General features: G+C 41.5%; 1 protein-coding gene across 1 annotated transcript in view; it reads left to right on the top strand.

The window, feature by feature from the left end:
• Skap2 (src kinase associated phosphoprotein 2) overlaps positions 1–27,622 on the top strand; it is a 155,063-nt gene that overhangs the window by 114,330 nt on the left and 13,111 nt on the right. Inside the window, exons 10-11 of the mRNA XM_050155487.1 lie at positions 19,222–19,299; positions 24,337–24,449. Coding sequence (XP_050011444.1) covers positions 19,222–19,299; positions 24,337–24,449 — 191 coding nt within the window. The remainder of the gene's footprint in view (positions 1–19,221; positions 19,300–24,336; positions 24,450–27,622) is intronic.

Raw genomic sequence — 27,622 nt, 5'->3', positions numbered from 1 at the left:
AAATGGGCCAAGGCAGTTTCTTTATTATAATTAACCAATGTCCTTCCTCCATCACAGGACTACACAGAGAAATTTTGTCTTGAAAAAAAAGAAACAAAAAAGATTATTATAGATCTGGGCATTTAGTACTTGCAGTCTCAGTACTCTGGAAGCTAACTAAGGCAGGAGGATAGTGGATTCTAGGCCACCCTGGCCTACAAAAAGACTTCCTGTGTCAAAACTCATTACAGATTATAATAAGAATGCCAAGAAGAAATAACTATTTTATTCTATACCCAAGGAGAAGATGGCATTTAAATGGAAACCTCTTAGGTAAAACTGGAAAATAGAGAAAGCCCAAGTTCTTCCCTGCATAGAGAGCACCAAGCATGGGGGCTCTGAGTCTGAGGTACTGTGCAATTGGGAACCACAGGGTAGGACCTCAGGGAGCCATGTAGGGAGTCTAGGGACAAGAACCAGCTCAGGCAGACCTTTGCAGGACAGTAACAGCTCCTATGCCTAAGTGACATTTGAAAGACTTGCTAATGTGAGTCTCACGTGTACAATGAGGTCGCCCAGTCCATCAGATGTGCACCATGATGCTACTAATGAGGTGAACTCTGGGGACTTGAAGAGCTTTTCTTCCTTTACACATTCTCTGGGCAGCTCAGTCCCACCCCAGCCTCACCCCCCACTCCAATACAATTTCTGTTAACAGGACCTTTGGTCACTCAAGTTTAACCAAGTGTAAAGTACCTCAAACTCATCCTTACTCTTTCCTTGGTCATCATGTCTCCCCATCAGTTTACCTGCCAGTTACCACAGCTTCTTCCTCTGCATCCTCATCCATCCTGCTCTCCATACACTCAGGCTCTCATGATTTCTCTCCTGGATCAGCCTGAGGGCTCCTAAGTGCTCTCCCATCAACCTGAGAAGCCATTCTGTGTACTGGTAATATATTGACTCTAAAATATTAATCTGGTGATCAGTAACTTTTTTTGGTTCCCCAATGCCAAGTATTTACCAAATTGGAACTTACTGGCCAGGCCCTGAGCCCTTTCCATAATCCAGCTTCAGTCTGTCATTCCTCCCTTTTCCACACTGCCCAAAGTAAACTCTCCACTATCTTCCGTGATGCTCTGTGCTTCATCTTGTTGCCATGAACTAAATCACTGTGCTGCAGTAATGAACTGATTCATGGATGGAACACCAGTGAAACAGCAAAGATACAACTTTGGTTGATTTGGCTTTTGATTTTTTCCATCCACACTGCACATGATCTCTATTTTCTAATATACTTTATATTAGATATGGAGTAGATTCTGAGGTTATAGATTAATAACCTAGATTGTCACGTACACCATAGTTGATTATAAGCACAAATTTAAGAAATCTAACTACTTAAGTGAAAACTCATCATTCTTTCCAGTTTCAAAGTCTAATGTCGATACACCTTTTGATATTTTCTCCATCCACACCTGACTCAAGTCTTCACATTCACTGCATCAGAAACAATGAAAACTGTTCTTTAGGTTCTGTATACTTACCATGCCATTCTGTTTTAACAGCATAAAAATAGCAGTTTTCTCTAACCCACGTGGGTAGAGGTTTGTAGTCAGTCATTCCATTATGAATAACTTAGATAATGTTACAATTCTGTATATGTTTGGGCCACGTTCCAGTGTTTCCATAAATACAGGATAGCACAGTACCGCACACTGACATATAATGATAAGCACAGTATGATCATACCCACTGGCATTCTGGGTGTATCCAGGACATCTGACTAAGCACGGAGATAGTGCACACAAACTTCACTCCCTTGGAGATCACTTCACGGGGGGAGCACTTTCAAGAGAAAGGGAATTTGGATATTTCTTACGTGATATATTTCTGCTCCTCTCAAATGTGAAGAAGGGCTGTCTGCCTACCGTAGGTTAGAGCACACATCCCTCCCTTTGCCCTCAAGGGTCTTCTGCAGTCTGACTGAAGGCTCATAGTCTCGCTAGTCTCTGGGGATGCAGTGCTTCTCCGGTTCCAACCAGCTGAGTTAGTGTCGTCCCTCAGGCACCCCATCCTTTCCCAGGTTAGGTTTGCTCACCTCCCATCTGCATGGCAGGATGGTCGCTTTTTCTTTGCTGTGTTCACTTTATCTAGGCCAGGTCAAACCACACCCACACAGAAAGCCTCTTCTTCTGTCCGTCCAGCTGGTGCTGGCCCTAATTCTCCAGACTTCGACAGCACCCTCGCTTCAGAATGAATCTCACACCACTGGGTAACTTTTTTCTGCTGTTGTAAATCTTGTGATTTTACTTTTCATACAGCTATTTGGCAAACATAAAAATGGATGTTTTAAGTGCCCCAGGGCAAGAAGCAAGCCTTGTGTTGCTTAACATGTCCCTTAGATATTATCTTCTTCCTTAGAATTCCAGAAACTGTATCTTCAGCAAGTTAGTGGACACTAACTCTAGTTAGTGGACTCATTAGTTAAAGAGAAACCAAGGAGGTATCTTTAAGAAAATTCTTGCCCAGATAGCATCAGTTATCACAGAAGCCTAAAAGAATGATCGCCACATTGTATGCTGTCAATATTGAAACCTTCCCGATTGCCAAAGCTTCACTGAACTTTAACATTGCCATCCCAGGGAGCACAGTCTCACGTGGATTTATGTAATAAAACACACCGAGTGACGCAGAGCTCTCGTTTCACCAGTCCTTTGCACCATTAAAGATAGATCATCTACTCTTAGCAGCAGGACCGACTGGGATTACCAGCCCCTTTGGGGTACAGTCATCTCAAATGAGGCATTCCCCAGGAAATGACATTCTGCTCTGTGCCCACTCACTCATTAAAGGCAATAGGAAGAGAAGATGTGTCGAGCACAGGACCTTAACTGAGTTTGAATGCTACCATCTGGGAATCTGATGTAACCAGGATGCAAATGGCGTTTCCTGTTTAGGAGCTGAGATATGAGAGTCACACAGCAGCTTGGGTGCTAGTGAAGGGCGGTTACTAGTGATTGGAGAGATACTTAGGCGGCGCTTCTCCTGGGCATTCTTGGGGGACTAAGAGGAGGAAGTCCTGGGAACAGCCATGGCCTGCTTCAGTCCCTTTCCTCAGTCTCCACCTCACGCTTCCCTTCCATTAAGCTCACTTCCTTTCACAGCCCACGAATCCCGTGCCGGTTCCCACATTGCCCATTGCATCCTCTCGACCACCAGATAAGCTGGTGCCTGGCTCCATCATCCTTCTCTCTGAAATTATCTTACAGTTCACTCAGACCTTCCTGGAAACATCCTGACTAGGTATGTCAAGGTGATTGACATCCATAAAGTCAGGGGTTGGAGGGGGCTCCTGCCTTTAATCCGAGCACTGGGGGCAGAAGCAGATAGATCTCTAAGTTTGAGGCCAGCCCGGTTGACAGAGTGAGTTCCAGGGCAGCCGGTACTTCATAGAGAAACCCTGTCTTGAAAAACAAAACAAAAAAAATCTATAAATAAATATTTATAAATAAATAATTTCCTATTCCTATATCACGTAAATCATAGGCATAAATGAAAGCAACCCGATGCATGCAGAAATACGTAAGACTTCAGCCCAGTTGTTTACTTACTCTTTCATGACAGCTTTAGCATTCACTTAAAGGCATTTGGAAAAGGTTATCTGTTCTAATCAGTGAACAAGGGAAAGCTGGAAAAGTAAAATATGAAATGAGAAAAGTAGAGAGAAAAAACTTTGTTTTTTTATTCATTCAATTAAATTAGTCATGTGACACACATGACAATTTTTCATCAAGCAGGCCCTGTGCTAGTGTATAATATTGACAGTGTTAGTGAGATGTGTTAACCAAGAATGAATGTAACAAAAGACCAAGGAGAAACTGATAAGGAGCAAAGTTCCAATCCAAGCCTGTGGTCACAGGTGAGGTATCTAAAGGGGTCTGTCTGAACGCCCATGTGGCTGTAAATACCACTGTTAGAGCGTGAAGATGAAAGTGTGAGAAGGTATAGGGGCTTAACCAGGTGACGGTGGCGCACACCTTTTATCCCAGCACTCCGAAGGCAGAGACAGTCGGATCTCTGTGAATTGGAGGCCAACCTCGTCCACAGAGCGAGTTCCAGGACAGGCTCCAAAGCTACAGAGAAACCCTGTCTCAAAAACCAGAAAAGAAAAAAAAAAGGTACAGGGGCTTTAATAAAACAAAGATGCCTTAAACACACTGAGACGTAGGCAGCTAGTGTTGTCTCTGGAGGATGCCAGATCATTATATATTCATTGTTAGAACCAAAGTGGGGTGTCTATTCATGGAAGCTTTCAAGAAAGGATTTATAAATAGGAGTATCTGAAAAATACTATCAAATAGCCTTAACATTTATAGCTACGTTTGGTTTTGCTTCCCTTAAAGAAAAAAAAAGACTTTCTAAAGGACAAAGGACATGATGAAAGAAGCTCCATTGCTTGAGACATAAAAAAGAGATGGCCCAAAGTACCAGAAGATATTCACGTGGGATCCATCCTTCCTAGGGGAAAGCAAAGGGGCCAAGCTAATAATCTTGTTTGGTTTGCATCTCTAGCTTGGCAAAGGTCTTGAACATAAAGATTTACATTCGCTGGCCTTCTCCCTAATTCCTGTGTTTAAGCATTCTGGGTTAACTTTTAGTAGAGCTGGCCACACAGGGATTGCGTGTTTACTTGGCTGCTCCTCTTCGTCCATGTACTGTAGCTTGCCAGGTTTTTATACTCCTCTGGGAGGTCTGTGTACCTTGGTTCTGAAGGCTTTCCTCCACGATTCTGCTTTTGCTACTGCCAGAGCCTCAAGGGTTTCACATGGTGTCAAGTTTCTTGGCTTGGGAACACCCCACTTGAGGTTGTAGAAGTTTGGATCATATATTGTACAATCTTGAGGTTTTGACTCCTCAGGAAGCCCAGCACTTTCCAGAGATCTGGAAGGCAAAAGGCTTCCCGGTAGCTTTCTTGGAGTGATGGAGGTCTCAATTGAAGCTCTGTTCATATCATGCCCTAAGTTTTGTCTCAGATATTTAAACCACAGCCTCTGACCACCCAGCACAAGTCAATCTGTCCTTTTGGACAAGCAGAGGAAGACAGGTTTGTTTCAGTTTGGCCATTGACCGTATTGCTGCTAAAGGTTACATTCTTCACCATGAGTAATTGATTGATTACTGCAAAGACCCTGCCATAGAGATTTTATTATAAATAAATGTGATTCATAAACTTTAATTCAAGTTAGGTATGCAGAATTTTGCGTGCTTACTATAGGAAAGGCTCCATGCTAGATATATCGTTTTTGAGCACCAATGATCTTTATGTTTTTAATATTATATGTTGAAAAAAATAAATCCTTGTTGGATTTGTGATAGAAGAGATCTCGATAGGTCTGTTGGCTTTATGAAGTAAGTTAAACAAAGTGGCTTCTTGATACAGTTTAGAGCACAAATGATGTTTTTGTTATTTTTTTTTTTTTTTTTAAAAACTAGCCGGGTGGTAGTGGCAGCAGAGGCAGGCAGAGCTCTGTGAGTTCGAGGCCAACCAGGCCTAAAAGAGCTAGTTCCAGGGCAGTCTGCAAAGCTACAGAGAAACCCTATCTCGAAAAAAAAAAGAAAGAAAGAAAAGAAAAAGAAACTATAGTAGAGACTCATCCATATCTACATGCAGGCTTTAGCTTTAAACACTTAAGAGTAATAGATCTTTGCATCTGAAATCTTTTTTTGTTTGTTTTGTTTTGTTTGTTTTGTTTTTCGAGACAGGGTTTCTCTGTAGCTTTGGAGCCTATTCTAGAACTAGCTCTTGTAGACCAGGCTGGCCTCAAACTCAGAGATCCGCCTGCCTCTTCCTCCCGAGTGCTGGGATTAAAGGCGTGCGCCACCACTGTCGGGCAACTGAAATCTTATTAGGTCAGACCAATGTGGTGATTTTGGAATATTTTATAAAAATGGAGTTGGTATTGCAATCAACTGAAATCTTAATTTAAATAACTTATTTGTTTTCTTGTGCCAGTCAATCTTTCTCACAGAAAATCAAGCCTGTTTTGTTGTTGTTGTTGTTGTTTTGTTTTACTCTGCATTTGTAAAACTCACATGATATAAACATTATGTGACAGAGTTGTTTGGTATCAAGAGAGAGGATAACATCTCAGAGAAACATGTCATCTGGGGATAGGAAAAAGAATCACAAACTAATTTTATTTTTATCGTGGCTTTTTCACTGTTGGCTAAATCTGTGACAGTTTTATATTAAAAAGTAACAATATTTGTTTATGCTTGAATGTATACGTTAGTAAATGCAGATTTTACTCAGCGTATTCTTGTTTGTAAAGACTATTGAGTTCATAATACACTTAATGGCCAGTTATAAAGAAACATTGACATTTCATGTTTAAGACAGTTCAGCTGCCACTTGCTGTCAAAATTCCCTGGCAGAATTTTCATTTTACCCTCAAATCTTACAAAGTACAATTTGGGGAGGACAAAAATAGCCAAATACAATTTTATTTGATTCAAACTGGCACATGTTAGCAACAGGCCCAGGCTCTAGGAAGCCATATTTAAACCTCAGCCTCTGACCACCCGGCACAAGTCAATCTGTCCTTTTGGACAAGCAGAGAAAGACAAGTTTGTTTCAGTTTGGATATTATATAATAAAATTCTAATGAGTGAGCTATGGAGACAGTTGTCTGCTTGCTGCAGTTGTTTCATGGTTACATTCTCATTTTCAAGGACTAATACAATAGAAATATTGAGATGTTTTGTTTTGTTGAGGTGATGTGCCTTATGTAGACTCTAATTAATTTAGTCGCATCTGCATGCTATAAAGAAAGTTACTGTGCATGTTGGATCTTTTGGTCAGTGAACTGTGATTTTTTTTTTTGGTTTGGATTTTACTTTGCAGCCTATGGAAATGCTCATGAGACAGGCTCCCGCAGAGTTTGGTCCCTATATCATGAGTGCTGTGCGTGTACACTGTCAGTTGTTTAAACATTACTGAATCCGCTGTGGGTTGGCAAGAAGCATCTGGAAGCCAGACTTTTCCTGTGGATACATGCCAAATCCTATATTGTATTTCCTCACTGCACTGGACTATATTGAGATAATTTTTCTTCTTGACTTTTTTTTTAATTCAGAAATTGTTTTCCAAAGCTAAGTAAAGGATCACATGATAAAACCATTTTTAACAAAGCTACCTGAATTCTGTAACCACTGGCTGATAACTGCTCTTCTACAGGCAGAATGGGAGTAACTAAGTCCTATAATTAGACAGCATTTGGAGAATCAGCATCAGTCTTCTAGGTGGGCTAAGTTGGTCTGGAGAGTTCATATTGTTATTTTATGTATTGCCTTTAATTTGATGAGTCACTCTGAGCAAGGACAATAAACTTTGAATGGTCCTCTAAAGATGATAGTGGACAGGCCATTAAAGTTACATATTTGATTACATTATTTAATTAGATGGAAATAAAGTCCAGAATTATGCTTTAATATAGGGTACATAATATAATATAATATAGGGTACTTTATAGCAAAAGTGCCAAGATAAGTTTGTTAAAAGTCATACTTACATTAAAAAGTAGTCTCTAAACAGTTACAGTCTGAGGATAGGGAAGCAAGAGCACTTTCTCTTATCAGAGCACAGGGGAAGGGTTGCTTGTGCAATCCTGACAGTGTTCAGCCCTTGGTCCCTAAAGCGGCAGGGATTTGTCCTTGCAGGCTGGGAAGTTGACGTTTACTTCAATTTCCTACTCTGAAATGCTGTGCATGACCTTGAAAAATTCAGCTACGCTTGCCTGTCATGTACATTAAAAATGCCTTGGCTCTTTTACATAAAACATTTTGTTTATGTTGGCTTTATTTCTGGAATCCAAGGACGAGAAACTTCCAAATGAGAGTTCAGCCTGTCCCTTTAGGGAGCCAAAACCTGAACTTGGGTTTTATTTTTTAAGTTCGGACTTTTATTCTATGTGCTTGGAAGAATATCAGATACTGTTTTGCAGGAGCCCTCCATCAGATGAGCTTTGTGTGCCTGAATTCCCCTCCCTCCAGTTCTTCCTTGCTTCTTTGGGGCGCCCCATTCTACAGAAACACTTCTCTTTCCTGGCCATCATAAATGCTTCATAACAAATTTATCTCCATGCCAAGAAAACGCCTTTTACCTTAGAACTGGAAACTCCTTCATTGTGACTCAGAATATCTGTGCACAGCCGCTCCTAGGTCCGTGTAAATCTTTATTTTGAGAATTCTATTCTTCGTGTTCTGTAAAGTGCTTTAATTTGCTGCATTTCTTTATGTCTGTCTTCGTCAACTCTAGTGAAGAGCTATAGCTATCATCTTCAGGATTGATCAGGCTCCCTGGACTCCTGGCTAGGATGGAAGCTGCTCTCAGCTCTGCCTGCTTCAGGGCTTGGCCTTCCTCTGTCTTCCATCATATTCAGTTTCTGGGAGGGAGGTGATGGACGCGATTTTTCCATTTGCAAGCTGCTTTCCAAGGGAAAGAAAAATGTAAGGGGCAAATGCCACACTTTCCATTTTCTGTGGCCATTACAAAATTGACTCCTCAGTTTCTCAGCAGAGGACACCACTTTCAGGGAGGATGTGTAATTGTCAGTTAGCTATGTTACTTTGTCACCGAAGAGTGTTAAAAACAAGAATATATGTCAATGTGACACCATGAGATTATCCTTCTTGTAAGTTCCATGTTACATCAGAAGGTTAAAGTGCTGGTTGGTTCACTAGCAAGTATATGAATAAGTGGTATATGCAGAGTCCACACCGACAGAAGAACTTGGGCTCTGGAAGCAGACTGCCCAGGTTCACGTCCCTCCAGTTGTGTTTGCTGCACCAGTTGCTGAATGCTTCTGTGCCTCTATTTCTTCATCTGGGAAATGGGAATAATAGTGTATCTTCCCAAAAGGATTTTGAGGATTGAATGATATTAAAGTACAAAGTGCCTAGGAGTCTTCACACATAGTAAATAAATCCTGAGATGATTCTTCAGTGACTACTGCTGTAAATCTGCTCTGCAGTATACAGTGCATTGAGCACTTTACCTCATTTGGTAATGTTCGTTTTCCAGATGAGAAAACTGAAGTTGAGCAAGTGCGATTTAGCTGAACCCGTAAAGCTGGTGAAAGAGGGCAGTGGCTTGCGGAACACAACCCTTGTTTGTGTTTATGTCGTTCCTTTGACTTTCTTGAGAGTGTCAGTGGGATAAATTACTGCTTTAGTCATTTTACTATAATTAATTTTACGTTGCTGCTGTTTGGTGAGGCATGTTCTGTTTTCAAATTTAAAAGGGAAATAATATTTGAAGATACAAAATTCTGATTAACTTGCATTCAAATGATAATCAAACACTGAACTTTTTTTTTTTTTTGAGATAAGGTCATAGCCAAGGATGATCTTGAACTTGTAATCCTCCTGTCTCCACCTTCTGAGTGCTGACCCTAGAGGCATGCACGACCATGTCTGCTTTATGAAGTACTAGGGCTCAAATATAAGGCTTCATGTATGCCATACCAGCTTTCTACCAACTAAGGTACTGTTCTGACCCCAGAACCGTCAGCTTTGTAAAGTCGTGTGTAAGGAGATATGGCTGCAGGTAACAGGCTCGAGAGTGTTGTCCCTGGGCCAGCAGCATGGGATGGCAGCTTGCACATTCAAAGATCCAGGCTCTGGATTTTTAACAAGACCCCTAGGTCTTTCTGATACCTGTTAAAGCCTTTAGAGCCACCGCCCTGGGTGAAAAGCCCATGTAGGCAACAAGCATGAAGCCTCAGATAGAAGTTATACACTGCAGTGAAAGCATACAGCAGCAATGGAAAAGTATAAGGATACTGTTATTTGCTTTACAGATATTAAATATTCACTCTTGTGTGCCTGATCCTTCCTATCCCCAGGACTGTGGCCTTCGGCAGCTATCATAGTTGGACATAGCCAGCCCAGCCCAAACAACTGAGGACTAAGAGTGCCTCTTTGGCTCTAATTAGGGTGGTTGATTTTTCTGATATCACAAACTTGCAGCCTTCAGCCGGGAGGGACTGATACAAAATATATGTAGGGGTGAGAGTGATTTAATGGGTAAAGCACTTGACATTGAGGATCAAACTTTGGGTCCCAAGAACCCACATAAAGTCACATGGGGTAGCATGTGCTCCTTTCTGCATAGGAGGTGGAGACAGGAAGATTCCTGGAAGATTGCATGGTTTACACAGCGGCAATAAGATATTCTATTTCAAACAAGGTGGAAGGTGAGAACCAAGACACAAAGTTGTCCATGACCTCTGTGCACTAACACCTGTTTACATGTACTAACACATACACACACACACACACACAGAGAGAGAGAGAGAGAGAGAGAGAGAGAGAGAGAGAGAGAACTTCCTAAAGAGAAATAAGGTAATAAAAGAGTTATGCTATCACATCTTCAGATAGCAGCTACAGGTGAGAGTAACACTGAAGATGAGTGGAGCTGAAGGATTTGGGAAATAAATAGGGACTAGGGACACTGCTCTACTCTACCCAGTCTCGTTAACAAGGAGAACCAGACAAATGTAGTTGTCATTGTAAACCTATGGTGGGGAAAGCTGAGCCATCAGCTGGATACCTTTGATGGACTTTAGATGTCAGGTTCCAAAACTACAGACAAAGAATAGACACAAATGAATACTATTAAAGCCCACGAGCATTTTAAATTTCCATTTGCATTTTAATTATAAACAAACTCAGTGAGGGAGAAAGGTCGGGATGAAAATATATAAGCTTTGTGCTGGAATGTATTTAATGCAGCTTTTGAAGAGACCTATGAAAATACCTGAAATTTACAGATTATGATCAGTATAATAAAAACTATGTTCTCTGATTCCTAATATTAGCAAGCAGTACAGAAGCTCAAGAGGAATGTCTAGCTAGTCAAATCCATTTAACTTTGTTTCATCAAGCATTCTTTTTCACCCCACTCTCTGTGCTGGGCTGTGGTGCTATAAAGAAGCTCTGGGGAGGTCACTAATGTAGATCTCTGTGCCTCTGGGAGCACACAGGAAACAGCGCCTGCTGGCTGAGTGAGACTGATTGAGCCATGTCTTCAAGATCAGTAGGACTTGTGTTTGGTTCTGGCCCAGGGGAAACTACATCACATGAGGACATGAAAATGAAGTTGCTGAACTGCGTGTTGAAGAACGAGAGAGGCGCTAGAAGTATGCAGAGTCTTGTAGTAAAGTTTGAATGTTTGTAGAGATTAGGAGTTTGTAGTGTAGTCTGAAAGTGGGTTAACTGAGCTAGACTTCAAGAGGGTTGCTGTGCTTGCTAGGGAGTGAGCTTGGGAGGAAAGTAGAGCTATGCTGCTGTGACCACCCTTCTCCCCGCTCAGAGCTGTCCTGAAGAGGACACCTGGTGCCCACAGCAGTGGATTCTGTAGATTTCAGGTCGCCTGAGACTTGGAAACAGATAGCAGATGAGAAGACGCTACTGTGCGGGTGTCCCAGAGTCCTCTGCCACCTGGAAGATGAAACCCTGATTATTTGGGCTTAGTAAGATTCACAGAAATGAAAGATGGTGAAGAACTTTAGTAGAGCTGGTGACCAGGACTCTCTCATGGGGAAACTGAGTCTACAACTGTGTCCACTGGTTCATTGATTTTGTGACTTTGTCATTCACTGTGGTCATTGTCTTGGAGGGAAAGATACAGGTCTGCTCTCAGTTGATTGATGCCGTGGGTCAAACCTAATCAGGCAAATATTATAGGTGTTCCTTTTGCTCCAAAGTCTAGTTGCAAAAATGTAAGAAAGGAAAGACTTGGCTTTGTAGGGAAAAAAAAAAAAACACAAAGAGATTTTACTTACCAGCTCAGTATGAGTCAACAGTATAATACAATTCAGTCCTGAGATTGCGTGCTTGGGAAACATAAAATAATGCTTAGTGTTCTAGGCTAGCAAGGTAATTTTTTTTCTTATGGTGGATGAATATTGTTTGGATATTTAACTAAGCCCACTCTGGAAAATACACGGCAGCATTCTTAAATGTAAAAGTCAAGAGTGTGTTAAAGGGTCCCTCAGGAGGTGTAAGAGTGGTTGAGACTTCCAGGAGCTTTCGTTTGGGAAGGCTATGCTGCTCAATGTCTAGTGTATCAGAACTAAAACTGAGACTTTTTTAATGTTCTTTTTTTTTCTCTTCTGTTTTTGGTTTCCAAGACAGGGTTTCTCTATGCACCCTTGGCTGTCATGAAACTCTATCTGTATTTGGCCTCATACTCATTGAGATCCACCGCCTCTGCCTCCCAAGTGCTCTAATTAAAGGTGTGCACCACCACTGCCCAGCTAAGAATGTTTATTTTTAAATGAACTTGAAAATCATAACGATAAACTTATCACACACTGGGATTTCCCCCTCTCAGTCAGTTAGAGGAGGAACGCGTGCTCTGCCTTTGCTGCAGCTCCTGAAAGTCTCTCTAACGGAAGACAGTTAGACCTCCACATCTGCTTCCACGTTTAGTTTGCTGTGATGTCACCCAGAGAGGGGAAGGGAGGCCTGGGATGACTCTGCAGGTCATTCTGCATATTCCTGTCACTGACCCCAGACTCCACAGGCAACAGTGGAAGCCTGCGTGCAGGTGGGGGTCTGAAGACATCAGGGAATCTTCCACACTTTTTCACATGGAAGCTCCGAAGTCTGTCTTGCCCCTGAACAGATATTTTCCCCTTGTGTGAGTCTGTGTCAGCAGACAGTTGTCATTTGGAAAGGTACCTCAGTAGCCAGAGACACCATAGTTAGAACATCCATGGTCCACTTGCATGAAAGGTGGCAGAGGGTGTAGGCTATGTGTCCTTCATCCAGACATTCAGCATCCCCACTGCCCCCTTAGTGAAGTGAGGAAACTGAACAAATATCTAGGGTTTCTTCCCTTCAGTTTTTTTTCCCCAATTCCATCTGATGAGTTCTTTGTTTGAGCTTGCGTTTTTTCCTCGCCATTCCAAGTATAATGTAAAATATACAATGTCTGAGTTTTTAAAAAAGCATTATTTTCAAAATTTTATTTAAATATTAGTTTTAATATAACACAAACTTATTATTCTTTAGTGGCATTTCCCTTTTCATTTGTGGTACAGTGCTGACATTTTCAGCTTAAACCATTTAAGACTAGAATATCCAAGTCAATGGCTTTTAACCTAATTTGATTGTACAACTGAGCAACTATTGCTTGTTTTGTGCCTTAAATTTCATGTTGGCCTTATTGGTTGCTAAATTCAGAAATTGTTGAGAAAGAATAGCTCACTGCTAAGGTGATGAACTTGGTCTTGGTCTCCCTTCTTTTTCCCCTGAGAAAAGTCTGGCTATCACGTGGCTCTCCCCAAGTCCTCAGAGTGCTCTAGGCTAGGTTCACTGTCCCTGCTGTGAAGGACTGCACACGGGTAACTGACCAGAAGCAATGTTTGGTCACATGAGTAAGCGGAGGTGCAGCGACAGGGTACTTTCCCCCAGTTTCCTGGAGAGCACACGTGCCCGCCACTTCTGCCATCATCCGCTGCTGCTCGTTTTGAAGTTTAAGGCTAAAGGCTAGGCACATGCTTGAATCTTTATAAAAACATGTATTGTTTTAATTTTTTGCTTTATCTCTTAATAAAAATTGTTAGTTTTATTCTTTTATTAGTTTTTGTTTGACTTTTTTATTTATTGAGAATTTTATATGCATACTATGTTTATATCATTTCATTCCTCTTCCTCCTCTGTCCAACTTCTCCTGTGCCCCCTACTCCTCAAATTCACAGCCTCTTATTTAATTACTGTTGAAACACACACACAAACACACACACAAATTTATAAATACAATCTGCTAAGGTCATTAGGGTTGCTCATTTGTATATATTTGGTGCTGACTCTGCTTGAGATTGGGTCGCCTATGGGAGCCCCGTCCCTGGAGAAGACTGGCTCTCCTTTCTTAGTAGTCATCGCTGGCCTGGCGCTCTTGATCTTCAAGTAGAGCCCTGTGAGATTCTCCCATGCATTGTGGCAATAACATAACATGTAAGGTTATTGCCTTAGTGTGTGTTTGCCCACTAAATAGAAACATCTTTTTATACGTAACCAAATGTTTTGGATTTGTGAGCCTTCCTGGCCGCACTCTCCCTTGCTGTTAAGCCTGTCTGTCTCGACTGCATGTTTCCTTTTGACTCTCTTTTACAACATTTCCTCCAGCCTCAAAGCTTCCCACAGACTTGGAGAGAGAATAGAGGGTAAGGAGTCAAGTGTATAACCCCTCCCCAGTAGAGTTCCCATCTTCGACATGGTTTTGAGTTTTCAGTCCCCACATGCTACACCTCTGTCTACTCAGGGACGGACACTCTGCTTACAGTGCCCTAGAGCCTGAGCCCTTGATGAGCCAGGTGAGCGCATGGCTCCAGTGTGGAGGTGAAGTTCTTTCAGGTGTTGTGTATAGAAGGACTGAGTCATCTTGACCACTTCCAAGTACACGTGTTTCCTTACTAATGTAAGGGTTAAGAAAAGAAGCTTGCTGACGTGGAAACACGCCTGCTTTCAGTTATGGCTTGGATTAAAACTGTACCAAGTTCTGGATCCTGTGTTGATGTTGAGGGTGTGAAAAGCTTGAGCTGAAGGCAGCACTAGGAAAACAGGAACAAGGACCAGCAAAACTGTGTGAGTTTGCTATTACAAATTGTTATTTTATTTCCAGAGCTACACTAAAGAAAGATGGTTTCAGATACAGTGTGTGGTGGTGTCTAGCCTGTCCACCTGTGTGAAAATATTTCCCATGTCCATAAACAGCAGATACTTAAGAAAATAATTCACCATACAGTGAAGGGTGAGTGTGTGTGTGTTTATCTAGAGCCTTGTACTTGAAATTACTAAACAATAACCTCATCAAGTTGAAATTTAAATGAAAATCAAAGAAGAGACACCATAGCTTCCTAGCTTGTGCCTCAACTTTAACGCTCTCTTGTGTATGTCCTAACTGCATGTCACCTGAGCAGGTTATTCAGGCTCCACAAGTCTCAGCATTTGCATTCATAAATAATGAGGATACAAGTACTTAGTATTGCCTCATAGAATTATTGTAGTGTTTAGGTACATAATGGATTTAACCGTGGATAGGATGGCTGTCTAAGCAATCAATATTAGCTCTTCTTGAGAAAAACACAGGATTCCATCATCAAGTGAAGCCTGGGCAAGTAGTGATCGAAACTGAAACTCTTTCAGAGAATAAGTTTTTCTTTTAAAGTACTTTGTAAAAGTACTCTACCAGTTGAGCTTGAGCTTGCAGTACATTGCAATTCAGTAACCAAGAGCACTCCGCATGAGAAACCTAACCATTGCATGAGTCAAATAAGTTTCATGCGCTGCCCGCCTTCCTGTTCCTGGAAGACACAGTAAAGTCAGCGCTTGGCTACTGAACACACTCGCTAACCAAGTGTCTGTAGCCTTTCTTGAGCATGGTGTGTTAAGCATTTTTATATTATTTATCCTAACAGTAGGAACATTAGTAAGCTAGAAGCAGCAGTATTACAAATATCACATAGCTGTACGGATTTGTGGTCCTTTTTAGGGTATTAATCCATTTGCTAGAACTGGGTCAGTTTTCAAATTCAATAGATTAGTGTAGAGGAGAGGGGAGTCCCAGCTTTTCCACAGGAAGCATTTCTAAACATGGATTTTCCTAAAGAGATTTGGGAAGATTTGACTCTGTTCTTCCTCAGCCCAGGAAGGGGGTCAAGCCACCATTGAAAGAGAAGTGCCTGCAGTTAGGCTTCAGAACTGTGTGAGTCTGAAGGCTTCTGTAAGTTTTCTCTTTCTGACAGGGTTTTGAGTAACCTTTTCTGACTACCAGACATTTCTAGAATGCACTGATTAGCAGGTGCTGACTGCATTTGATTATCCTTGGCACTTAGCTTCTTTATTTTCATCCCGTCTGATCAGAAAGCAACCTCCGGACGATTCTTCTAACACCGTGTGATTGGAATAATAACTTGGTGTGTTGGGGAGTTTTGGGCTGCAGCTGAGAGGCATGTAAATACAAGCTGCTTATTTGCAAGAAGCTTCCAGATTTGCAATATGATTGCTATGGAAACCACATAATGAAAACCTTATAACCATCTGTGTGGTTTGATGGATTTTACTGCATAGCTGAGCTGTTTTTGTTTACTGTTATTAAAACGTTGAATGGAATATATTAATCCACAAACATTGACTATTTGAGGTATTAATTAGTATTATAATGGCATTGTGCCTCAGCATGAAAATAAAATATGTTTAATAATAAATCTAAGTAAAATAACATGTGAACATGTGTATTTCTAATATGGAGTGAAGGTAATTATTGCCTGGAATTTTGGTTATTCTTCTGCAGCTTTTAGTGGTGTGGGGAGGTTTTCTCTGTTAATAAATGAACAATGAAGATTAGAACTTCCCTGATTTGGACCCATTTGTTCACAGGACTTAGCGCCTTTCTTTGTGCCAGGCTCTAGTCAATATTCATTGTGAATATGCTCCTGTAGAATTTAAATCACTCAAAATTTGAGCTTGTCTTTTATGTGGAAGCTATTGGTATTGTTAGGCCAAGACGAATGAATTGTTGAATCTTATTTAGCAAACTTGACCGATGGCTTGCACAAGGCTTTCACCTAAAATGTCAGTACAACTTTGAAATTCAGGCAGGCAGTGTCACGGAAGCACCTCATGCTCCACAGCACTGCCTACAAGGGTGACCCCACAGAGACTTTACTGTAAATATTGGCACTCAGATATTTTAATGTCATTATTCTAATGATTTAATAATGCATTGTGTAGAGGCCACGTTTTCCCACATCAGTACAACTCTTAGCATATACTATGGACACATTTTAATAAACAAAAGATAAATTTGTGGTAATAAAATTCTTCAAATTTTATTACTAACTTTGCCAAGAACATTTTCCATTTAATTCTTACAGTTATTTTTATGGTATGTTGATGCTAGCATTGGATGATGAGTCTGAATTCCAGTTTCTTCTTAAAAGCCAAAAGCAGCGCTTCCTACCTAGCTGTGGCTCTGTTTAACTAAGGACAAGCGCCCTTACCATCTCTACCCCTGTGACCAGGCTGGAGAGAGTGGATATGAAGGAAAGAGGAAGGCCAGGCAAGCTCTGACTTTCACCTTTAAAAATAAATCTGTGGAAAGAGGAGGTGGAATTAAGTGTGAATTTCTGCCTTTAGAGTTTATGTGAGAACACCCTATAAACAACCCGCTTGTGATAAGTAGTCCTTGAGCCTTAGCCAAAGTGAGATGACGGTTGTTAACAGAAGTGTCCCGTATTAAATTACCGAGGTTAACTCACAGTGCGCATGAAGACAAACAGTTCCAGCTGCTCCTTATTTTGGAGCTTTTATTATTTTGTCTGAGTTGAATTATATAAACTCAAACCACTTATATTTGACTTCTAAGCCCAGTAACTCTGCAGCTTGCTTTAAATCCTGGTGTTGATTAATCACTAGTTAAATGTACAGGAGACTTCCCTAGTACTTTACAGTTGCCTTTTTGTCGGTGTTAACCCTACCCCCGGCAGCACAGATGATCTGGGCTAGCTTCGTAGTGACGGCATGTCCATGTGTCCACTAGTCTCTAAACCTGAGCCTTAAAATATTTAGGCAGGCAGACACAAAGCTTATCGGTTCTGGTTCCACCACCTCTCCCAACACCTCCTTCCCGTTTCCTCTGCCCCTTCAGTTCAGGACTTCCTTCCTCTTTATCTAGACTCTCCACGCCCCTCATCCAGGCTGTCTAAGACAATGGGATCTAATAATCATTTTTAAAGCAATTTCAGTCCTGCCCTGTTTGTTGGAAACCTAGGGCTCTCACTGCCCACCAGACTGGGCAGAAGACTCTAGCAAGATGTTCATGGACCCTAAGCTGGCCCCCATTTCTCACATTCTCTCCTATCCTGCTCTTCCCCAAGAACCATGTTTCTTTGTCCTGTAAATGTGACTGTGCCATGCTCTCTAAGGTGAGGCCATCTATGGGTCTGGAAAGAGCTTCTCACCCATCCTGAAAACTCTTTGTGTTCTGCGGGGGTCTCACGTGGGCTCCTCGGTTGAGTGGACTCTTCCCTGCACCACTCCAGTGCTCGGTGCCCCACCCACTAGGGACGACCCTTGTTAGCTCCTCTTCCTCCGGTCTCGTCTCTCCTCAGCAGCTGTCAGCTCTTATTACCTTTGCCTTCTTGGAAAATGTTCTCTCACACACACTCAATGAAAAATTTTAACTGGTCAACTGATTTTACATGTATATTACATATACATCGTGGATTATTCTTGAGTTAGGATATTTATTAATTGAGTTTTTCTTTGGTATGCCATTTGTTTGTATAGTCTACATTAAATATATTTCAGTTTTTTATGAGTCCTTAAGTAGAGAAAGTAATACTGTAATGCACCTATTTTTTTAGTAGAAAAGAATGACATAGTTTGATTCTGTTCTAAAAATTTTTTTAAAAAAGTCTTATTTAACTTTATGTTATTTTTTTCCATATCCTGGAAGGGAATGTGTTTGGACTGTATAGGAGGAAAAAATCTGAGCCAAGTACTGACTGCAGGAAGGATAAAAAAAAAACATGGTTGATGACCACAAACTCAAGTTTGAATCGCGTGCTTTGCAAGCTTGCCACCTTCTGCATCTCGGTGTACTTGTCTGTACAATGATGACTTATAACCATTTGTCTGTAAAGCCTTACTTCCCGTGTATGTGGCCATAGGAGATCCACAGTCTAATTTGGGGGAATTGCCTTGAAGTGTTAGGACCCACCTTGTGGGAGGATTAAATGAGGAAACCAGCGAACATGTCTGACAATTGATGACTTGCAGGTTATCTGTATTTTATATCACACATTTTCCCCGAGCTGTCTTGATGTTTTCGGGACTGCTACTCAGTTTAACACAGCATATTTGTATAATGCCGGCTGTTACTTTACTAGATTGAAGGGCCGAGCTGGATTTAAAGTTGCTCCAGACAAGTTTCTCTAAGCAGTTAAGACAAACATGTAGCACCTCGGTGCATATCTCACATGCATCAGGTCAGCTTACGCCTTGGTGAGTTGCTGTTTGGTTATTAACAAAGGAATGTGGACTTGAGTGTCTCGTGCTTTTAAAGGTAATGTTTCAGTGCTGTAGACTTTGTCCGGCCTTTGACGGGGTGGCTGCTGTAAGGGAACTCGAGGTCTGTTACTGTGCACTGATGGTGTTCATTTGCAGAGGAGGAAGAGGACGCTGCTTCGCTGAAGATGGACGAACACGGGAAGGGGAGTCGGGACAGTGTAACCCACACCTCAGGTAGGCCTGGCACGGCTTATTTTTGTTTCGTTCTGGCCACTCTCTAACTCTGAAGATGTTTGCACAGCTCCCTGGAGAAGTTGACTTGTTTGGTCTGTATGTCTTCTGCCTGAGAAGCTGCTTAGTCCCATTTAGGATGCATGAAAACCACTTGAGAAGGATTTATAAAGTAAGCCAATTTATACAAGGTATTCCTTCCTGGATTACTTTGTAATGACTCAATTAGCTTTCATTTCTGCACAAAGGAGATTTAGTTGCATAAATTAGCTTATCATCATTGAGGAAGTGTCACTGCTAAAGGACAGTTTATAGATACAACATGCAGTTGCTGTCAAACCTATAAGAATGTAATATAGACATCTGTGTATACTTTGTGCTTGAGCAGAACAGACTTCTGCCATTCAGAGACTAACAGGGGACAACAAGTTGCCCAGGGGACTGGCAATGTAGACATCTCTGAAAAGGTCAACTTGACACAGGCTCTGACAATCGACCCACAGCTCTGTCTTCTTTGATAAAAATCAGATAAACTTAAGACCGCTAATTGATCTGCAGCCTGTTTAAATGTTGGCCATGCATATCTTCATTGCATATGATTAACACACAAAGCAAATGAATTGGGGAAGAAATGCCAGAGTCCAGTGACAGCAGCTTAAAAATTAGAAAAGGACACTGTTGCCTGCAAGACTGGGATGGATGTTCTGCATTTCCACCTGGCACATGGCCCCAAGTACTAATTATGACCGAGACTGGAAAATAACTGCGTACATGATGTACAAAGTCACATGATGCGGACAACTTTTCTTGCTTGTTGCTATTTCCAAGGAGCACAAGATACTCTATCTGTAGTGCAAGCATGAGGTTGGTTTTGATAAAGCAGCAATTATTTTACAGTGAAGGAAGAGATGGCTGCCTTCTTATCAGGACTTTACACTGCTTTATAGCCACACGTCAGCGGGGGTGAGGTCTGCCCTGTCACCCCGGGTCCTGTAAAGAGCTGAAGCTCAGGTCACCTTCCTCTTGCTGATCTGTCCATCCATCACTCTTTTGAGCTGTCAGAAGCAGGGTGGACAAGCAGTGTGTGTTCAGGAAGTAGCTTTCCCGAGGCCTTCCTACTGTGACATATGGAAAGGAAGCAGAGGCCTGATTCTGGACCTGGACAGGAAGGCAGGAGCAGGTTGCTGCAGAAGGCTTGGGTTTGCTTTTTTTTCAGAAAGGAAACAAGGACAGTCATTAGATGTTAGCACTCCTGCCCTGTAAAACAGCTGTGAAACCTGGCAGCAAGCGAAGCCCAGGGCACTGTGCTTGCTAGTAAACTCAGTATTTATATTTTCAGTTATGTATCATGAAGCTTCCACCAAAAGTATGTAGGTTTCTTTTTAAAACCTGTGCATGTGTAGAAGGTCGACACACCTGGTAGGTAGACCTTCCACAATGCAAGTGGCCGTGCTTCAGGTGTTTGCAGGCTTTCTGGAAAGGAATCCAGTGCGCAGATGTGCTTGTCGTGCCGTAGCCAGAAGGCACTACAATCCTTTTTATCTCTCGTGCCCTGGCGTGCTCTCAAGCCGCAGTTCAATGCTCTGCACAGTGGTGACCTTTGCTCACGCCTGTGCTGTCAGTGACTAGATGCTTGCCACACAGGCGCTGAGCTGACAAGGGTGTTGCTGTCTTGCTGAGCATCACATGACGTGAACTTCTAACCTTACTCAAGAATGTTATGTATTTTTTTACATTGACTAATTTTACAAAAAAAAAGATCATGTTCTAATGTAAAATATAAAAGTGAATCTGAGTTCATCTTTTATCCTGTAAGTCACTTCACTTTTATCGATCTTGCACAGATCATATACATATATAGGGATACAGATGATCCTGCTTGATTTTTTTGAACACTATTAAAAGTATGTTTCCCTTTATAAAATGCTTGTCCAGTTTGCGGTACCCAGGAGGGTCTCCAGTGACGTCACCGTGTTTCACTCATTGTCATCTTGTCTTCTGTAATCTTCCTTTGTAGAATATCTGATGTTCACATCTTCAGTTTGTACTTTGGTAACAATTCTGTTAGCTTTGCTCAGTATTTTATTAAGTTTCTAACACCACATTGTCTAAATTTTTCAAAAGCTAGCTAACTTATTTTTTTTTAACTTTTTACCTTCTTTTAAACTAGCTCATGTCCCTTGGGACAGTGCACATAACAAGGTGAACTTTTGTGTGGTCGTTCTCAAAATATTGGTTGTGGTGTGGCTAGAATGCTACTAATCCACAGATAGACAGCTAAGCCACATTAACTGTGCTTCTGAACGTTCCATATTATAAAACATGCCTATCTTGGGGGCAGTGATGTTTCTCAGCAGGAAGGTATTTGACCAGCATATGCAACACTCTGCATTGGGTCCCCATCACCACAAAGCAAAGCAAAAACATCTCACATGGATTATCTTCCAGGGCATAGGGAAAAGTGCTCATTTTTTGTGATTCTTTCAACTCTGTATTTCTACACGACTTTAGACTATGTATGTTTAGACACACTTACATTTTAACGATAAACAAGAGGAGTTTCCTACTTTCCACAAACAAGATTGCTCCTAATTTCCTTACGCCCTGCATACTTTCCCTAGGAGATGGGCTACCCCCACCCCCATTGTCGATGCTTTCTCTTCACACCTAGACCCATCTCCACCATATTTACATCTAGCTGCTCAGTACACACAGGGGTCTTCAGCAGTGCTCACATGCGGGGCACAGAGTTGAGGTGGGCTGTTGGGTCCCATCATCAGCAGGATTATAGAAAGCTTGGTTGAGAATGCATCTTTCCCAGCACTGCCCCACCCCTGACTCTGTGGCTTCCATGCAGCAGTGAGGTTTACTGAAGTGTTCCTGATGCGCATCCAGGGAGAGTTGCATCCTGCACACGGTGGGGGTCTCTCCCTTGCCCGCTTCTATAACTCCCATTAGTGTTAATGGGAGTCTCTCCATGTGTATCCAGGGGAAGAGAAAGCCCAAAGTGATAAGAGTATGTATTAGAAATCACCATATACTTTTCTTTTTGTCCTTTCTTCCTTACTCCTATTTGAAAAAAAAAATCTATGAAATGAAAAGTCTTGTGAGAGGGTCTGAAGAAGGAGAAACTGCCTGGACAGCTGGGGACCCTTTGGGATCCCACGGCTCAGCCAAAAATCTTGACTTTAGTTTTTAGCCCAAGTCTGTTTCTTCATGTCTTCGGACCAAGCCTAAGGCTGAGCAGCATGGGAACACGGCCTGGCCCCTACGGGGAAAACCAGTTATTTAGACCTTCTGCCTCTTGGCTGGAACTGCGTGGAGGGCCTCACTATGAAATGATGTCATCCCCTCTGCTCTAATTCCTTGACTCTCAAGCTGACACTGACAGACTGCGTGGGGTGCAACATTTGACCCATTTAGTAGTTGATTTAATCTGACAGGGATGTTTCAACTTCTAAATCTCTATTTGTCTAAATAAGTGGTTTTTAAAAGAAATCAGTCACTTTATTATTAAGTGATTTTTTTTTTCTTAAAAAAAGAAAGAAATTGACAATGTTTGGAGACATCTGACCAGCTGGAGCGCCCTCTAGTGTCCGTCTACAGAATTTAGTTAATACAGGCTTGGGGGTGGGGTGGTATGATGGGGGTGGCCAGAAGCTTTGTTAGCTCTTGGTTGCATTCCGGGACTTGCACGCATCCCTGCTGGTTTTAGTGTTTCAATCCCAAGTGCGAAGTGGAGAAGCCAATATGTCTGTCTCTCTGCCTCCTCCTCCCATCCTGTCCTGCCACCCCCATTGTCCTCTCCCAATTTTTAAAAATAAAAATGAAGGGGGATTCTGTTAGGCTGTATTTTCTAGTCCTTGTTATTTCCTCACAAATGTAATTGAAAAGGCGCATCCTAGAACACTTAGAGCCCGTGTTATCCAGATGCTCTTTTCTAAAAAAGAAATGTCAACGACCTTAAGGAGAATTTTAAATCTTCTAAAATTAATACTTTGTGAAAACCAACACTGGCTAACCATGCTAATGTGACTCGCTGTGCTGGGATGGCCAAGGAGCCTGCTGTTTGAAAGCCATCTAGCAAAACTAAGATGACAGCCCTGATCTCGCATACATCTCCACATTATCCCCTCAGATGCGAAGATGACATTCCAGAGATGGAAGCTGTCAGCACACATGTGTTCTGCCTGCCTAGCGAACACACGGACATCTTATGTCTTAGTGATATTACTTGCATTCTTTTTTCCTGAACTCATCAAAACTCAATTATCATGAAATTAAAAACAGGAAGCAGTTCTCAGTGCAACAAAAGCACCCAGTGTATTTAACTGTGCGCTGTGTTCCGGGAGACCCGCACTGTGAGTGACAAAGCATTTGTTACCCAGTACTGCAGTACTACAGAGCAGAGAGCACTAAATAATCAATCAGTTAATGGTGTGTATGGCAGTTTGAGCACATCACATCCATTGTGCTTATGCCGCTAGAAGGATGAGCTGATCGCTCCACTCTGTGCCGCATGTTTATTCAGAGAGCAACGTCCTAGACCTGACTGACAAAAGGCTGTAATGGCAGTTTCAGAGATAACTCTGAGAGACGTCGGGTAGAGATGCTTTACTCATACTTGTGTACTGAAGTCTGCTGTTATTGCTATCGCTGCTATCAGGTGTTCTAAACTCTGTGAGATGGCTACTTCCCATCTCATAGATACTGCTGGGTATGCCGTAAGGCCAATCGTTCTTCAGAACATGTGGCAAGAAGGCTTAGGGCTTCATAAAAACACGCAGAAAGTGTCGTGGCGTTCTGATGTGAATGCCATCGCTGCAGGGTTTAGATTAAGAATGGTAATAGAGGGAGGCACGAGAACCAAACCTTTTTGAAACTATCTATATGAACATGCTCAGAGGAAGGGCTCTTGTGGGTTCACTAGGAGGTTCTGTGATTCAGGCCAGGGCTGTTTAGACTTTCCGGCAGTCTGGGATGGTCCCTTCATTTCTATTGGTTCAAGCCATAACTCCAACTTTCTCTTTCTTTTTCTAGGAGATAAAAGCACTGATTATGCCAATTTTTACCAGGGTCTGTGGGACTGTACTGGAGCTCTTTCTGATGAGTTGTCCTTTAAGCGTGGTGATGTGATTTACATTCTTAGCAAGGTAAGAAAGTACTCCCAAAATGATAACTGTCACGAGGGAAATACATAGCTCAGTTCCCCTGCACTTGAATTTATAACACGAGGGAAAAATGCCAATCGGAATTCTTCTAGGTTCTTGTTAACAATTGGGAGTTCGCAATAATTAATTATTTTGTCAAGTGAAATATAATCAGAATTTAAACACAATCAGATAACAGGATTCAACTTAGCAGTGTGTTTACCTATCACTGCAGCCCTTGGCAGGCGTCCGCTACTGCCTTCTCCAGAAACAATATACTTATGTGAAAGTTAACATTGTAAGGTATTGGGTTATTAATAATGTTTTTCTTGCTTCTTCCTTCTTATTCTTCTGTGTGCTTATTCTGAGTTTGCCTGCCATTCTCCACTGGAAGCATTGTGTTTATAGAAGTTTTTCATCTTTGTGTAAACACATTGGTGTTCCGACAATTTACAGGCAGTCCTTTTCTATTCAGACATGTTGAGGTCATTTTTTAAAGTTGAACCACTGTATTTGTAAGTGTGGTGGCAAAACATGTGGCCACAGACTCATCTTTATATTCATAAGAATCTTCGTCTCTGCTCTTGGAGACGCAGGGCTGCAGAACCCGTCAGCTCTAAAACTCAGGGTACACTCACTCCTGCTGCTGTGTATGAGCTGTCTTTATTTTCATTTAAAATTTTTCCTACCATACCATAGGAATTTTAAAAAAGTGTCTACGTTTTAAGACTATCTTAGCTCCAAATGATGAGTGGAAATGATTTGAATATAAGCTGGGAAATGTCAAATAGGTCATCAGTCTAACACTTTTATATAATTGATCTGAGAAATATTTTAGATATTTTAGAGAGATAAGATTTATCAGATACAATGGACATTTGAAAATAAGGTCACATGTATGGCTGGCACAGAAAATCTTGACCCAGCCGGTCATAGAATCTTAGAGTGGGTATCTTAATGAAGATGGGACTTGTTCTTGGTTCTACAAAGGAACCCGAGTCACAAGTGCAGAGGCAGCACTTGAGCTCTAAGACTTGATTCAGACTAGTATTTTTTCCTTCCCTCCCACTTAATTCCATACCATAGTAGAGTTTTCACAATATCAGGACTCATTCTAGGCACTAGGAACTCCATAGGAATACATAAGCACTTGTAGGTTAAGGAATACTTAAAATAACTTAATACAGATAGCAATGATCACAGCTTATTAAGATGTCCAAAGCCACGGCTCCTCACACAGTTTTCCTGTTCATTAGTGTGTTATTATTTGTTGTTGCTCCCAGAAAAACACATCCCATTCTTGGAAGCCACAGGTAAGGAACCAGCCTCACTATGACCCACTGCCCCTACCAGGGATTGAACCCATGGTCTTTCTCCTATTAATCAAGTGTTACAGCTCACCTAGTGCCTCAGCCTCGGTCCCACCCCGTCATTTCCCTAACTGGCTCATACTGGTCTTGAACTCCCATCATAACCAATTTGGCTGCAAGCGTATAAAATTACAAAGTTGACTAATTTCTCTTTAAAATTTCAGTTTCTAGGGGTTGGTGGCATAGCCTTTGTGCCCCTTTTGCACATATGGAGCTTGCAAAGCCCACGTGGATCTGTTCTTAAGGCTTCCTTCATGACTAGCATGGGCTTGCCTCCCTCCCACCTTTCCCTTGGGAAATTAAAAGTGTAGTCCTAGTGTGTGCTGGGCTTCCAGAGTGCTGAGGGGAGAGGTTCAGTCCTCAGATACCTGTTTTGTAGAGACTGTAATTTTTTGTATAAAATCTAGATTTAAGAACTTGGGTTAGAGGCGGCCCACTCCCGGGCGGTGTTCACTTCTGTCTGAACATTTTCAAAACTGTTATCTGGGAGAGAACTGTCCTCCTTCTCCAGAGCTTCACAAGGCTTGATGTTCCAACGTTAGTCAGTCTCTTGGGCATTTTAGCTGGGACTAATTTGGGTTTTTTGAAAGAAGAGCCAAGTGATTTAGTGCTTGCAGTCAGTAGCTGTGGACCTCGAGAATGAGTGGGGTGCATGGTTAGGGTAAAGAGAACAGCTGCCCCACTCCCTGACTGCTGGGGCTGTTGACAGTCTGCCTGCTTTGGACTGAGTACTCGCCCTGGGCAGGTTCAGAAAGGAACTCCAGGGACTCTCTCGCCAGTCCTTTCATTGTTGTAACCTTACAGTCCTATCCAAACGTTGGGAAACGCAGACCTTACGTTAATACCTTAACTGTGTTTGATTTCCAAATGCTTGAAAAACAGATTGAGACCTCAAGATTTTCAGAAGAAAGTAATGAATTTCTGGATCAAGATAGGACCAGTATTGTATATTTTTAGAAGGATAAAGCAGTTGGGTTGATGAGAGGCTCACCAGATGAAAGTGCCTGCATTTACCCTGACAACCTGAATTGGATCCCTGAGGCCCACACAGTGGAAGGAGGGAGCTGACTTCCAAAAGTTGTTCACACACTAAATAAACATTGATTTTGATTTTTTTAAAAGTATAAGCAGTATAAAAATCACTACTATTGTATATGCCTAGAAATTTGTTTAGTCTTAGAGTATTATCTAGATTTCTGTGATGATGGTATGAAATTTTTACCATTTTAATTTATTTTTTTACACCATCTAGTGGCTCAGAATGAGTGGTGCAGGTAATTGTAGCTAATGTGCACAATCAAAATGGTGTCATTAATTCAACTTTAAATCTAGCTATGGGTTATTAATTTCCCATTTCATGTCAATAAAGTATTAGCATTAATCATGAAAAATTTTGTTCATCATTTTGAATTGTGTGGAGACTGTATACACAGGAAGAATACATTTTAAGGAATCTAGCATAATATTTGTGGAGACATAGAAAATGAATACTTTGTGAGAAGTCAGTGTCGAGACATTTTTAATAAAACTATTTAAAAGATTTTAAAGAAATGGTACTTAATCTTAGAAGTGTATTGACTTTTAATTTGAAATATTGCCACCGATTTGACTTACTTCCCACAAGTTTGTCGGTTTTGAATGCCCTTTTTAAATAGGCAACACAAAGTAGTTTAAGGAAAGATATATTCTTTTAATATAAATATTTAGACAAATCAAAAATTAAATGTCATGCTTTCTAATGAAGAGTGTTTCACTTGTAAAAATAATGATTAAAAACATTTCACTAATTTGTCAGTTAGACTATTT

This window comes from Alexandromys fortis, unplaced genomic scaffold, assembly GCF_014885135.2.
Source record: "Alexandromys fortis isolate MF-2015 unplaced genomic scaffold, M_Fortis_MF-2015_v1.1 scaffold_93, whole genome shotgun sequence".
Lineage (NCBI taxonomy): Eukaryota > Metazoa > Chordata > Mammalia > Rodentia > Cricetidae > Alexandromys > Alexandromys fortis.
Note: the sequence above shows the minus strand (reverse complement) of the source record. Positions and strands in the feature narration are given on the sequence as shown.